Raw genomic sequence first — 15802 nt, 5'->3', positions numbered from 1 at the left:
TCTTCACGTTTTTTCGAAGAGAGCTTCCAATATCTATTGTTTGGGCCCAGGAGTCCTAATATTTGTCTTCACAAGAGCACCTGGCTTGAGTGGGTATTAAAGGTTATCATTAGCAAAGCATACTGCGAATCATGTTTGATCTTAACATAAACATTTAAACTCTGCAGACTCAGTGACACTGCGTTTCTATGCCCTTTGTGTGTTTAAAATAGCAGCGCAGATATGTGGAACCAACTGCAGTGGATTATTTCATAATTTAGATGGAAAGGCTGCAGAAGATATAGATCCAGTATGCACATTCACTAGGGCATGAAGTTGTAGTGGAGGGTATCAGCTATACACTGACGGCGGTTGGTGCTGATAGGGGTTATTTCTATTGCATGAGTTAACCCTTTCACTTCTCAAGAATATTGTATTTTAATTTGAAAAGACCACGATCTGTGTGTGTTTGGTTTTAGCTTTTTTGGGACTGTGGCTTAGCCACCAATTGGAGAAGCTATTGGAGGAGGCGAGATGTACGCATGGGATTCTTTATACTATAATGTCAGCTACAATTTAAACTAGAAAAGCATTGCATCAAAGTAAAATTTTGGATAGCTTTGGTTTGTAGTGATCTGTGTGCTACTGAGCACTCAATCCAGAGCCACAGAGCTATAATTTGCAGTACGCATGAAGCTGTGATCCAATCAGGCTGTGGGTTTTTTGGCTTTTAATTGTTGGCAGCTTTTATATTTCTTATTTGAACACAAAGCTTTATAATAAACTCAGCATTACCATTTCATTCTCAACTCTTTAGATTGGATTTCTTTATTAGGATTTGGGATTACATAATTTTTGTGTTTGTCAGAATGAACATAAATGTAGCCGGAAGAGGAAATCATTACGTTAATATACTTTCAAGGCTATCTTTTAATTTAAGAAGGATGAAGATCATGTCCTGTGATGGCCTAACATACACTTGATGTCAGAACAATGGAAGCGTGGTTTGAAATTGCAATTTTACTCACAGTTTTGAAGTACAATATAATGGAATTTGTTAATCTGTTTTATCTGTAGTCTGTATGGCTATAAATTAATATAATTAATGAAGATAAACTAAGATATTGATATAATTGGATTGGAGACCAAGGTTGGAGAGGAATCCTTAAATTATTCTGCATACGTTCTGTTTCCTACGTTGTGTTATGGTAACCTCCAGTATATTATCTGACATATTTAGGGTGGCGATCTCTTTCATCTTTGAGAGGGTGACTGTTCCTGTGAATTGACACTTGTTAGGAATTGATCCTTAATAGACGTTTTGTACTAAATTGTTAACTGACAGAAAATGCTGATGGAATCCTTGGAGGAGCAACACAAGTTAACAAGTTACCTTTTAATACTGTAGATAACACTTTTTTACCTTGCTTGGGGTGCGTGCGCAGTGACGCTGATTAACATGTTAGGAGTTGGAAGCTAAATTAATTGGGCCATAGACTGGTTGGCAAGGCCAAATGACAGCAGAGGTCAGATTGGTTATGGTGCATTTGTATGAAATGCACAGTGCACATGCAATGAAAAATGGCAGCAGCATCAGGCTGTGTCTGAAGGGAAGCTGGGCTCCAGGCATCAGTCCCTTGAGAAGTGTCCCACTGGTACAGCACGCTGACCTACTTAAACGCAGAATCTCTTTTGAAGCATTTGTTCCTTTCAGTGTTTTTTGCTAGTTACTTGTCATATCAAAAAACTTCTTTGGGACATTGGAAATAGTTGCGTGTTCCAGTTTACTATATGCAAACCCACAGCACTTTGACTGTGTGGAGAAAATAAGGGGAAGGAAAAAACCTTCATTCTGCAGGATCCTACCAGCTGTTCAGTTACTGACATGTGACCCTCACAGCGAGGATGCAGACTGATGTGCTGCTCCAAACTCAAACTTGTGATAATCAGCTACTAGAAGAGACAGGGATTTCAGCTGAATAGCTGCTCAGGGGAATCCGTTTAATTGGCACAGACAATGCTGGAAAGAAACATGCCTGGGAAGTGGTGGTCAGAATTCACTCATGAAAGTCCCAGGGGCTCCTGGAGCTGAAGAGTGCATGCGGAGCCTTGCAGCGTGGACTGTCCTAAGGTGAATTACTCTGGCTTAGCTGCTGCAAGCACAGGGTAGTGTCATGAAGCGTAAAAAGGACCTCGATGCGGGATGTTAATGCCACTTATAAAACGCCATGGCTTGGCTGCTAGCAGCACCAGGGACCTGCTTCAAAGCCCATGAAGTTAGTGGGAGTCTTTTCACTTATTTTCAGAGAGTTTTTGATCTGACTCTATAAGAGCTTCCTGAGGGAGAATCTTTAATTTGGGACTGGATAGGCCTCAGTGGCTCTTTCTAAAATGGCAGTTGACTCAGTCTCCTCCCTGGCTTCTCTTCATAGTAAGAGCCTCCTGAAGGTGACGGTATTGCATCTGGAGAGCTGTAATCTGTCCTTAAATTGTGTGTGAAATGAAGTGGCTGGTCTAGTGGACATCGGTCTAAATTACACAATGATCATACGGCCTCATTATTTCTTTGCTTAAATGTGTAGCATCTCATGTGAATCTTGCCTGCACATTCAAGAGGAAAAGAATGCAGCTTTAATACGGCTCTGTTGCCCTACAGCGCTATGACTGGATAACCCTGTACTTCACACCAGACCCAATGTAACAATTAACAATCTTCTTCCTGTTCTTGGATTTGTTGACATTACAATGGAACCAAATCCTAGAACGGAGATAAATTCAGAATGATTTCAGTTCAGTATTCAAGTCCATGAGGCTACTCGATCTTTATTTAGCGCTTCCTTACAACATGGATTTGCTAGGAACTGAAAATGTGATTTAAGACTGAAATCTCTAACTTGCTCGTCCGTTCAGCAGCAGCCTTCCTAAGGTGTCCTGAGAGGTCATGGGAATGCACTGTGATGCTAATTGTAATGCAGCAGGCAAGAGTTCTGTCATTTTCAGTTAAAATGATAAGGGATAAAAAGAATCCACCAATCGATTTGCATTAGTACGGCTTGATCCTGCCTTTCTGGGCAGCACAAATCAATAGGACAAAGTTTCAGTCTTGTATTCTGAGATGCTGTAGAAAGCATTGCAAAGGAAGTAAACATGAAAGGAATGATATGGAGCTTTGCATGCTGCAGAAGACTGTTAAAACGCTTGCCAAGTGCCTTTTTGCAGCAATCTCTGGCCCCTCTGTTCTGTTAAGCATGCAGTCTAATTACTGGCTGAAATATTGATTGCCATATGCCTCTTTGTGGGCTTCCTTCAGACTTATGTCTGCAACTGTGAGTACCCTGGGCTTAACCAAGAGTTCTGAAACAGGCGTAGAGTGAGGCTTGCATTGCATGTTTTGCCAATTTTCCTTATCATTTACCAGCCACTTGCTGGGACACCTTGATAGATGTGAACATCAGCTGGTATTGCATAGAGTCAGGTGCAGTAAATAAACTATCACCAATTGGATTAGATAATGATGGTCAAGTGCTTTTTTATTTTTGTGACAACATTTACAATGATTTAGTTATAAACCAGAGAGAGAACATGAGCATTAAGAGTGTATTAAAATGTTAAAGGACTTTCACACCACCTCAGATATGGGAACATGAGCACAATGATAGAGAAAGCAAGTTACCTTTACTTGAGGAGTGGGTCAGCTGTGTTCTGTGGTCTATTATTATAGGCACTTATGTGTTTTTAATGGCTTTCTCCCTTCTGGTTTTGCTGAACACTCAGCCTGATCTTTCAGTAAAGCCTTCCTGTATTTATAATCTCATTATCTGCTATTCTAGACATTATTGTGGTATCACAAATTCAGGTGACACACTAGATGAAATGGGATGGAGGGAGAACTTCCTTAAATACAAAAACCTTGATTACTAGCAACATTACTATGGACAACAGCAATAGAAAAGACCTGTCAATATGACATTTAAAGAGATAGTTGGGTTATAAATTGCATTTAAGAAAATACTGTTTTCTAATAATACTTGAGACTGTTAAAATAGAGCAAATTAAAACCCTTATTGTTCATTTGCTCTTTGCATTTTCCTCAGCAATGAGTGTCTCACTCTTGGTTAGCCAGTGTCACTTACAGGTTCCCATGCACTGGCACGGTGTTGCAATGTTTGGACTGCAAGCACCCAAGGGGATCTGTATTGTTTAAAATGTCATGGAATCTTCAGTATTGGTCCTACAGTTTGTAACAGCTTGTTTTCACAGACCACGATTTGGAGTCAAATTTGACTTGACAAAAATGCCTTTTAAGACCATCTGTACCGTGTGGAAATGTTTCCCCCTAATATGAATATTCCTCTTCATTGTGCGTATATTTTCACCTGTATTGAAATGGCTCTGGAATGTGACCTGGTAAGAACTTTTACAAGCACAAGTACAGAACCCAGGATGGGCTTTAGCTTGTTTAATTGCACAAAGATGAAACCTTTTAAGTCAAATTCAGTGCCCCAAATAATATGAATCCAATACCAACAGTGCATGGTTCATATGCTGTGTTAAGAAGTGCTGAGGCTAAAGTGAAACGTGCATCCCTAATTCTGCACCCTCATGTGCATGAATTATGATCTTATGTCAGTAAAAACAGTCTTAGGAATTGCCATTGCAGACCATAGCAGATCCATCTAGCTGAATGTTCTGTTTACCAATGGCTAATATCAGGTGCTTCAGTAGAGGGGCACTGATGCAATAACTTGACTGTGGGAATAGTTTATTCCAACCCTCATCAGGTATGGTGTCCACCCTAGGCTTTCCTTCCCACCCCCCGGCCAAACACCGCACTGCTGCTTTCACCAGTTCAGCTCTGACCAGTGCTAGCAATCATTTCACCTTCAGCCTCAGCACTGGGTGGCAGATGGAGCTACCCACCTGGGGGCCAACTAAGGGAAGCAGAAACCTTCCCTCTGCTGGGAGTGCCTGGATTTTATTCACTGTCACATGTCTAGTTCCGAACACTAAGGAAATATGATGGGTTTGGGCAGGATTCCACCTTAGTTAGAGAACTTTGGAAATGTTAAAAAGTCTAAAAATTACTTAGGAAAATTGCACTTTTCTGGGAGGCTGAATCAGTGGGTTTTTTTTTAAAAAAGATAGGATTATAGATTCTTTCGCACAGGTCCAAGGCTGTCATTCTATTTGCAGCCAGTCTTAGACATAAGGCTCCTCAATGATTTTAACCTCTTCTCTGGAGCACTCATTTAGAATTGCAGCTGCAATTGGACATCAATGGCTTCAGGTTTTTGCAACGTTTTCTTTCGTTTTCAGTGCAAGGCCTTTGGTCACCTATTGATAGGTGCTGCAGGTGACTTTGAATGGAGACTTTTACAGCATGGAGAACCTTGCAATAACCAATTAGCACCAGCAAAGTCTTGGTGATTACTTGTGAGCCTCCTATCTGGAGGAGCTATGAGCAGCACTAAAATTGAGCTGCTGGAATCGGGTTAATGGAATGTCATGCTAGACTGAGCTCTGTGCAGGCTCTACAGTGTGGCATATTTCTAAAAATGAAAACAGAATACGCTGTGAGATAGCTTTTACAAATTCTGGTTCCGTAAGTTAGATAGTCACTGGACCAATGACAAGGCACAGAGCAAGGGATGAGCTTTAGTGCTTAAAAATGTCTTTTGCGAGGCTTCTTAATAAGCAATTGTGACTCAACCAGCTTGTGTGATTGCTTTGAGGGTGCAGAAGAAGCAGCACTGTCGAGTTTATTCTCAGAAATGTATTTGTGGTTTCATGCATCCAGCCTGAAAAGACAGAGGAACTCAGTTCTCTTTAATATCAGATGTAAATAAAGTTTGGGCTGGATAAAAATTCCTCTTATTTTACTCCAGCATGTTTGTATTTAACAGCCCTTCGCGCATAGGGCTGGGAACCAGCGCATACACTTTGCCTTTGTAAAGGAAGGTTTTTTTTAATTTCCTAGATCTTATCTCATGTGTGCTGTTACTGATGAGCATTCTCTCACATGTCTGTGGGAGAACAGAGTTTTAAATGTACGGTTAATCTGTGGCATGTTTGGGGATGCCCCCTGGTTGCTTCCTCTGATAGCAATTTGTAAAGGCATTCTGCAGGTTACTTAAAAGTATTCCAGTATGGGTTAATATTCTCTGTATTGTAGCTGGAGTTTAGAGACTCCCTGTTCTAAGGAAATGCCTTCCCATGGCAAATGATGGAAGCTCCATAAACAAAGGCATTTAAAAAGAGACAGGACAAAGAAGAGGAAAATATGCAGTGTGGTGTCCCCCGGGGAGTGGTCTAAGTTGAATGTAATTGGTGTTTTTTTCTTTTTCTAATTACTATTTCGATACCTTGATGGAAGCTCTTCCCTCACCTGTCAGGTTAGATTTTCCCAGTGTTCTGAAAGCTGCAGGAGATGTGGGAGACAGCCAGTGAGCTCTCCAGGGGGGAGTAATGGGTAGGGGACCTTCCAAGGAGATTTGTTTTAAAATACGGGGAGCAGTGCAATGCACTATGTTTGCAAGCCTACCAAATTGTGACCTGGATGGTGTTTTGATTGTTCGTATGGAAAGGCATTCACAGCTCAGTCTAGTGTTATGTCTAGAAATAATCCCTTTAACATACACTCGCTCTTAAAAATGGTCTTTCTTGTCATTTCACTTTATTTTTTTTTCCCCAATCTTCTCCTTTCAGAGAGCCAGGATTGGTCCAGGCGCCAAGGCAGCCGAGGAGAGGATGACACATGCGATTTCCAAATTTGACAACAATGGAAACAGAGATCGGATGAAACTGTCAGATTTTAATTTCCTCATGGTGCTGGGGAAAGGAAGCTTTGGAAAGGTGCGGTCTGAGGAGGTCCATGTGTTCATACATCTGTGAACAGTGCTGTGCTTGACTTTCGTGTGTCCATAATAGTTCCTAATCTAGGCTCTGCCTCATTACTCCAGACTAGCAGGCTGAGGCATAATCTCCAATGGCAGGGCCTAGGAATGATGTCTGCGAGCCTGGCTGGCCTTTGATATGTGTGCGTTCCCCATCTCATTAGATGGCAGGATTGGGGAGAGGACCGACCATATGGGAAGGGAGTTCGCGTCTGAATTTGGCACATGCCTAGAAGAATGACCGCTAATTGCTGCAGTCAGACTGTCAGCAGAGAGGAGAATGAGCACTTCCAGTGACTGCAGCTGGGAAACCAGAGGGGCTTGGCTCTAGATTGGCAGGACTGCCTTGGTGTCTCCTCTGCAGTACAGTGTGAGAGCAGAGCACTGTTCAGTCAGCAGGGATTCCTTTCTCACCCTTACGCCATATTAGGTAGAACCATCCCATTAAAAACTTAAATACCTGCTTTAAAAAGGGATCATGCCATAAACACCAAAGCACTTCTTGTTCTTCCAAATGCTTCTCTGTGGAAAGGCTGGAGCAGTAGGAGAGCCAAGGTTCCGTTTTTTGTGTCCTGGGAAATTCCACTTATACGAGGCACCAGTGGAGTTCAGGTGCTGTCACCAGGGTGGTATCAGGGTCTAGAGGGTATTAATTTAAGGTGGAGAGTGCTCTGCTATTTTGACCGCCTTTCACCTGAGGATTGTGTAGCAATTTATCAATTTCTGATGATCCCAGTCATAGTAAGGAATGCTGAAATTCAGGGATCTGATTAGATAGAGATTAAAAATTGGAGATTCTCTTTCTAGAAACAGGGTTACATACATACATTGTGTGTGTGTATATACATGTGTTAAAGCTCGTTCTGTTCAGCTGAGTGTTTTTTCCTCTCTAATAATTAAAAATCTCCATGAACGTTTTAATTGGCTTTACAAACCAGTTATGTGCGGTAAGAGAATTTATTTCTTTTAGTAATTGTGGGATTCTAGAGTCTTCATTTTTCTTAGTGTTTTGCCACCTTTATCAAGATTTTCATTAGAAATTCCAATCGTGAAATTGCTACTTCAGCTTCAAAGTCTAGACTAGGCGGGAGGAAGGCTGTGTTTCCGTTGTTGGTGTATCGATACATCATTCACCACTATGACAGATGGCCTGACACCAGACTGTTTACTGAGCTTTCTTAATAGAGGAATATTTCTCCACCTCGGTATAAATGTCTTGGATGGGGGGAGAAGGGGGAGACAGCGTACTGAGAGGACACGGTGCTACTGTCTCTGATAAATGTAATGGATTGAAATTGTGTCCTTCAGGATTCACCCTGTATTTACCCTCTTTTACTCATCCAGCTGGAGGAAGTATTCTCTCATGGCTAGAGTCAGGAATCTGGGTTCTGTTCCTTGCTCCGGCACCAACTCATGACCTCAACCGAGTCACAACCTCATTTTTCCCATCTGGAAATGGGGATATTTCACAGAGTAAATAATGTTTGTGGGGACTTTGAGATCCTCCAAAAAGTCTTACTGAAAGGCAAATGTGTTAACTTCCCTCAGCCCTTAGAACCATTGGACTCTCCATCTGGGCAGCTGCCCCGGGAGCTGCTCAAAGCGACAGCTCTGGAGAGGGTCCATTTTAGTTGTTTGCTCTTGGTTCTAAAGCTCAAATAGAAGTGGTGCTGCTTGCAGGTTTATTCTAGCTCTTTAGCTTTAAACAACAAAATAACCCACCCCCCATACAGAAAGTGGTGGGCCCCCAAACAATTAATTAGTGACTGCCCAGCAGTATTAAATAATCACATGCAGATTAACTCAGCCAGTCAATCAATCCAAATCTCTCTCTCACCCAGGAACGTCAGAACCGGTCTTCAACTTTCCCCTGTAACCCTGTCAAATCGATACTAAATGTGGCACAGTCACAAGCCATCTAAACATTCTCTGCCAGCTGTGACCTCTCCCAAGTGCCTTCTGGTTTGTTATCTCAGACCCTAGCAAACCAGACCCTAGCAGTTTAAAACAACGGCACTAAAATCTTACAAATGAAAACTAGCTGCTGCTTTTCCTCACTCTTCGCCACCCTGCTCCTCCTCCACCACACAAATAATCCCTTTGAAAGTCTTCTGCTTTGGCATCTGGGAATTTGGGAGTTTTTTCTCATCTTCTTTTTATTTTGAGAAACGTTAACAAACCCTCAGTTGGAATTGTGGCTTATGTAAGGGAATGTGACAGCAACTGTTCCGTGGAGCAGACTGTTATAAATATGCTAATTAGTGCTCGTTAAAACAGAATGTTGGTCTATGCGATTAGATCCAGCCCGGCTCCTGCTATTCCCCAGTGGGAGTGTTCCCCACTTCTTTCCCTCTCATCCTTTGCCTCACATTTGTTCCTTAACATTCTGAAATCAAGGAGTTCCAGCTGCGTCTCTCTCTGCCGGAGGGATATCTGGGAAAACGCTTTAGAGAATTTAAGGCTTTTAAGGACTTGGTGGAGAGAATGTCGTTTATTATTATTTATTTTCCACTTAGTAAGATGGAGCTGTTGGACCTTTCAAAATTAACCATGCGGATCATCAAATCCATCCCAGCCCATGAGCTAGCTAGTGTGTGAAATGGGCATGTTGGCAGGGAGGCACTGGGTCTAAGGTGGCATCAGCGCAAAACAATCTTTTCCCCATAATGGAGCATCTTGTTTCCTTAGATCTGTCCAGGCTTCAAGAACTAGATAAGTTCATGGAGGATCGGTCCCTCAATGGCTATTAGCCAGGGTGGGCAGGGATGGTGTCCCTAGCCTCTGTTTGCCAGAAGCTGGGAATGGGCAACAGGGGATGGATCACTTGATGATTCCCTGTTCTGTTCATTCCCTCTGGGACACTTGGCATTGGCCACTGTCGGAACACAGGACACTGGGCTATGTTCTTACGTTCATTGCTTGTTCCCTATAACTGCCCAATGGGATGGCTGAGCTCTGCTGTGCAGGTCTGAGAAACAAATTCTGCCCTAGGCACGTGCAGCCTGGCTAGCAGTAATTTGTATCTGTCACAGTAGCCTCCTTCCACAGCCTGCGTCGCCGCAGCTTAAACTTTCTACCTCCATGTTTTGCCGTACGTGGTAAACCACCTATCAAGTCATTGATTTTTTTAGATTGAAAACAGCCTGTAATTGCAGTTTGAGTACAATTGAGCCTATTTTGGTGAATCTTTGTTTCACTAATAAACTGCTTAACTCTTTGGTACCCAGAGCCAGCATTTACTGCTTAGTATTCTCCTCACTTGCATGCTGTGGCTGGCAAGCATCAGGAAAACCTAGCTATTGGCCTCGGTGGAGTTTAACAAACCTGTCCTCTCCTCATCCAGTGTTGGACTGTCTCCAGTTATGATGCTGGAACCTTCCCAAGCACATACACTCGGTTACAGGAATAAATCAAGTTAAATATCAGTTTCTCGTGTGCCAGAAAAGGAATTGCAATCTATCTTACAGCGTGTGTTCTGTAGGTGTAAAGCCACAGTAAAGACTGGCTTGAGGATCACGGGATGGAACAGCTCTCCTCTGGCTTTGTTACTGCTGTGGGGGCTCAGTAAAATAATGGCATTACATTTCATTGAGTGGGGAGGTTTGGTCTTCGGTTCCAGGACTCAGGCTGCAATGTGCTTAGCAAGACGCTAAGGCCACCCTTCGCTAAATCCAGGGTGTCTTGGCCCATTCCTGGGCTGGGGACAGCCCCATCTGCTCCCCCTCCTTGGCTGCTCTGATGGCCAGGACCAGAGCAGACTCAAGAATCTATAAATTATGGGATTCTCCTTGAGCTTTAGCAGCTGGAGGGGGAAAAGCCTAATTCCCTAGGCTTGTTTTTAATTGAACAGTGCAATCTTGGCATAACCTCCCTCTGGTTTAACCAAAATTGTAAAAAGCTAAATTTATGCAACTGGTTCATATGTTGCAGCTACTCAGTCTGTGACACGAGTGAGCTGGGGTTTTACGACTTTTCTCTGGAAAGGCCTGAGCCTTTTGCTTCTGCAGATCAGGGTGTTGGCAGGATCCCCTGGCTGAAAGAGTTTGGGTTATTTACTCTTCTGCATGTCTAGGGTTGATTATTTCCCTGGCATGGGGGAGAGCCTTCATTTTTGGATCCATCACATACCAGGAGTGATTTACAGGTGCTGAAGACTGCTCACCAGTGGCCGTTTTTATCTTGGAATTGAATCACTTTATATAGAAGTTCTATGACGCACTCAGCTACTGTGTTGATGAGGGTCATATAAGTACCTAGATAGATTAGGTTTAGTCGCTGTTTGCAATAGGATATCACTGAAGACAATGGTATAAACCACCTGTTTTGTGTTTTTTCTCTGCTCCAGTATTTATAGGGTTTTGGGTGCTATGGGTGCTGCTAAAGTGACATAGGTGAATGTAGCAAGGAAGCAAAATCTGCAGACACTACACTACCTTATTTGTACAGAATGCCTCTCCCAGCACTCTGGAAAGTACCTTCCAAACAGGTCAAGGGTCAGGTCTTCTCCTTGGTTATGTGGGTCTGAATTCAGGGTGGGTCCACTGACTTAAGTGAAGCAACTCTGCATTTACACTTGTGTGACCCCATGTGTCTGTCAGTCTGGATCTAAACACAGAGTAATACATTGACCCAGGCTTAGTAGCATACATAATACATACATTCTGTGCAAGTGCCCACTGATTTCTTACGCAGCTTCAGAGAAGGAACTCTGTTTTTCCTCCTGTATTTTAGTGATGTGGAACTGCCTGGCTCACAATCTTTAGGCCAGCACACTGAGATGGACGCCACACGTGTCAGCATTAGTGTGCCATTGGAGAGCCACTGAATAAAACATTTACAGCTTAAGTAAACCCTAGAGCCGTTTTTTCCCATTTAATTTTGTGCACCAGGAAATAGTGTCCTCTCATTCCATTGCAGACACTAAGGACACTGATGTGCCCTCCAATTTGATGAGAGAGGTACACTGACATAACGTTGGCACCATCCATCAATCTGTTGGGGGTTTTCATCCTGGAGGGGTAGGCTCCAATTGACTAAGCAGAGTCCGAATCCACCACATAATTATTTACAGTTACTGAGCCCTGCACTCCAGTGGCTTTTATCTTGAAGTGTAATCAATTTGTACCTCAGGGAAAGCATCCCAGGGTGTTTATCCCTCAATGAGCTTTCTTACCAAAAAGATGCACACGCTCTCCTGGAGGCTTCCAGGCACACAATTTTTAAAAAGTATACAAACTCTCCAAGTTTTGTAATGCACCATGATTCCTCTGCTTCATAATTGAGACTCCTCCTGCTGTTGGTTTCAAGAAAGCAGTCCACTTGTGGCCTTAATGCTGAGACGCAAGGTTTAGAGATGCCCTGTAACCTTTCACAGAGAAGTGTCTAGCCAACTGGAGGCCTGATCCTTCCAGACATGAACAACATGGTTTATTCACTCGCTCCCAGATAATCTCCCTTCTTCAGATGGCTTTCAGGAACCAAAGCCCATCCTTTTTGATCAGTTAAAATCAATTCTGTCTGTTAAAACATAATCGGGGTGACTTATAAACCTGAACTGTCTACACAAGAATGTTAAGGCTAAATGTCAGTGATCAATTTAAAATATTCCTTAGTTCATGCAAAATTGTAAATGCTTGCACAGGTCAGATGCAACAGACAGAATAAAGGAATCTTAACTGTGTGCTTCTGTAGCACTTTTCATATTCAAAGCACTTTACAGGAAATAACCAATTTATCCCTACAAATTGCTCCTCAAAGTGGGCTAGTAGAACTATACCAGGTGGGTAGATGGAGATACAGAGAGGGTCCGAACTTGTTCAAGTCATGCAGTGAATTAACAGGAGAACTGCAACTAAATGCAAGAAGGTTCTTGCTCCTTGTCCCTGTCCCTCATTGGGCGACTTGCTAAACTGGTCTTGTGCCTACATCTTCTGCTTCATTAAAAAACAAAGACCCTCTAGCCCTCATGGAGGCAGTGGCCATCTGAAGAGCGAACTGGCAGCTTCTGCCTGAATTTGCAGATAGCCTAAAACAGTAGCACTAAGAGGTGCAAACTGTCACTGTTCGCCTGTTAGGGTGTCAGCTCTGAACCCTAATAGTGATGACTTAAATGTCAATGTTTGTAACTCACTGATGATTAATGCTTACAAGAAGAATGGTGAAAGCAGCAAAGAATCCTGTGGCACCTTATAGACTAACAGACGAACGGTGATTCTATTATATTATAAGAAGAATGGTGGTTATATTCTGAAGATCCCCATGGTCAGTTGTCAGTGACATCTCATTCTAGCTTCACAAGTGGGCAGAACTTAGCTCCTGCTCAGAGAAGTGTTAACACCATTCCCCTCCACCCCCAGTTTGACTCCTGATGTCATTCATGAGCTAGTGAAGAACAGTCAAGGGAAACTAGGGACCTTTCCTTCTGAGGCTTCAAGACATACCTTCTCCAAGCAATGGTTTAAAAAAATACTAGAGGGTGGATTGACCTTCTCTCCTCTCCAAGGCATCAGGGTGCAGGACATTGTCCCTAGTAAGAAAGAACACATGCTAGTAACTCCTTCACGTTCTTGTCCTCATGGCCCAGTGAATGCCTGCCTCCACACACATATGCTTGTCAGGCTGCTGAGGTATTTGAACTTCAATTTGAAGACTAGGGACAAATAATAATTTGAAGACTGCCGTACAAATAATAATCTGTCCCATTGGCCATTAAGGTCCATGAGACTCTTCCCAAGGGTTTCCCTGAACTTCAGTGCAGGCCCCAAGGGCTTGATCCTCCAGGATGCTGAGCACCCTGGCCTGCTATCTAGTAAAGTATTTAAGCACGTGCTTGGTTGTAAGCACAAGCGCAATCCTGTTGACTTCAGTGGAGGATGTCAAGTGACGCCGGCTGAGGATGTGGAGCAGTACTGCGTCAGGTCAGTTGTCTGCAACCATTGTCAGGGAAGGAGACAGAACTGTGGTCTCCTGGTCTGAGCAGAGAGTCGGGAACACTGAGATTCTAATCCCGGCTCGGGCAAGTCCCTCTGTCTTAGTGCAGTGCTTTCCCCATCTGCAGGATACGGCAATACCATTAACCTGACACATGGGGACCTGTGGGGATGAGTTAGCTGGGCTTTGATATGGAACAGCTGTGTGGAACTGTCAGGTGGTGGAGTTACATTAGTTAAGCTGAGTAATAATGAATGTCCTCACCAGCCGTGAGTCTCATTTTAATGTGCAAATATTTGCCAAAACACTTGACCTATGCTCAGTCATCAGGGTTTTATGTACTAATCTTAGACAGACTCAGACGCATTCTGCTCTGTTACACTCATTTAAATATAAAACTTCACTCCATGGGGTTATTCTCGGTTTATAGTGCTGTACCACAGTAGAATTAGGCCCCGTGAACCCTATTTAATAAAACCTTTCCTAACCCTACGGTGAAACATAGATCTTGTCACTGTATTTAGAGCTGTGCCGCGGCATGCAAGAGATTTGCTGCTAGACTGTGCATCAGCTCCCTGTTACCAGCCCACTACGCTCCTCCGGACTCTGCCAGCCCTTCCTTCACCATGCAGAGAACACTTGGTGCAAGTCAGTGCTTGAGTCCCTTGAAAGATCATTGGCCAGCAGTGTCCAGCCATCCCTGGACACTCACAGAAATTACCAAGTCCACTGTCTCCAGAGCGATGACAAACACACCTTCCTGTTGGCTCAGCTGAGGTTTCACACTTGAATATATTGTACTGAGAGGAACATTCAGTAAAGCCAAGAATAAGCTTATTAATAAAGAACAGCGATTCAAGTGATAATAAGCGAGGCTAATAAAACCCAAAAATGGTTATAAATAAACCAAAAGTCTAACATGCTTTCTAGTGACTACATGTAACCATCTAAAACTGCCTTAGACAAGGATTGCTCACCGCAAGTCTCCTCTGTGTCAGAAGTGCCTGCCAGCCAGGATCCAGCTTTTGTGGATATAAACAGTGCTGCTCTTATTGCTCCCGCAGAGGTTTGTTCCCCCTCTTCTTGTAGGCCAGTAAATCTTTGAGGTCTATCCTGTGAAATGCACTCTGAGAAAAAGTTCATCTCCCCCTTTCTTCTTCAGCACCACACGCCATGCTGTCCTTCTCATCCTTCTGTTAGTTTCCTCTTCCTGCTGACTCAATATGCAAATATAATCCCAATTGTCTCTGGCAAACCCTGCTCCATTTACACATGAGAGACCTGGGCAGACCAGCAAGTCAACGTTCCTTTATCTGGGAAACCTTTATCAGCCTTGCCTAGTTTGCTTGGTTTAAACATATTTTCAGTATACACAAACAGCTTCTAAATAGTTATCTGGACACCCATCATGCAATGACGACCAGCATGTTACGAGCTTTCATTTGATACCTTACACAACAGTCTTTGCTGGCATGGTATTTATCTACAATGTGTTATGTGTAGTGAGTTGGTCAGGCCAGATAGGAGTTGCTGTGACAGAATCGTGGACCCTCTGCTGGGGACATTGTCGCTCTTAGGGTCACATCTCCTGTCACCCAAACAGCGGTATTTTTGCTGGGATTCGATTCTCTTGCCTTTCAAAAGCCCACAGGATGCTGCTTAGCATTTTTTTTCAGCTCTGCTACAGTCTTAAATTATTTCTGTTCCACTCTATTGATGTTCATTTCTCCTAATTTATTTTCAAAACAGCCTAACGTATGTTCTCAGTGTGACTAAGGATTTTAATAGCCTCTTTTAAATGTAAAGTAATTCCATTCCACTGACGATTTGAATTTAACACAGAGAGAGAATATGGGAAGCAAACGTGGCCTCTGGTGAGCAGTGTTTGTTTCGGAAGCAGCCCTTACCAAATTGAAGCAATGTATCTTAATAATCTGTGGGGTGTCGGCAGGATTTTCAGGAGTCCTCATTCGGGTTGATTTGATTAATGAGACAAAATC

At 43.0% G+C, this 15802-nt stretch overlaps 1 protein-coding gene across 5 annotated transcripts in view; it reads left to right on the top strand.

The window, feature by feature from the left end:
• Positions 1–15802, top strand: part of PRKCB (protein kinase C beta) — a 272295-nt gene that overhangs the window by 191708 nt on the left and 64785 nt on the right. For all 5 annotated transcript variants that reach the window (XR_004372151.2, XR_012656472.1, XM_032769125.2 and 2 more), the window contains one exon: positions 6685–6831. Coding sequence is in view for 3 of the 5 variants with exons in the window: in XM_032769125.2 (XP_032625016.1) it covers positions 6685–6831 (147 nt within the window). In the remaining 2 variants the exon portion in view is untranslated. The remainder of the gene's footprint in view (positions 1–6684; positions 6832–15802) is intronic.

Source organism: Chelonoidis abingdonii, chromosome 9, assembly GCF_003597395.2.
Source record: "Chelonoidis abingdonii isolate Lonesome George chromosome 9, CheloAbing_2.0, whole genome shotgun sequence".
NCBI lineage: Eukaryota > Metazoa > Chordata > Testudines > Testudinidae > Chelonoidis > Chelonoidis abingdonii.
Note: the sequence above shows the minus strand (reverse complement) of the source record. Positions and strands in the feature narration are given on the sequence as shown.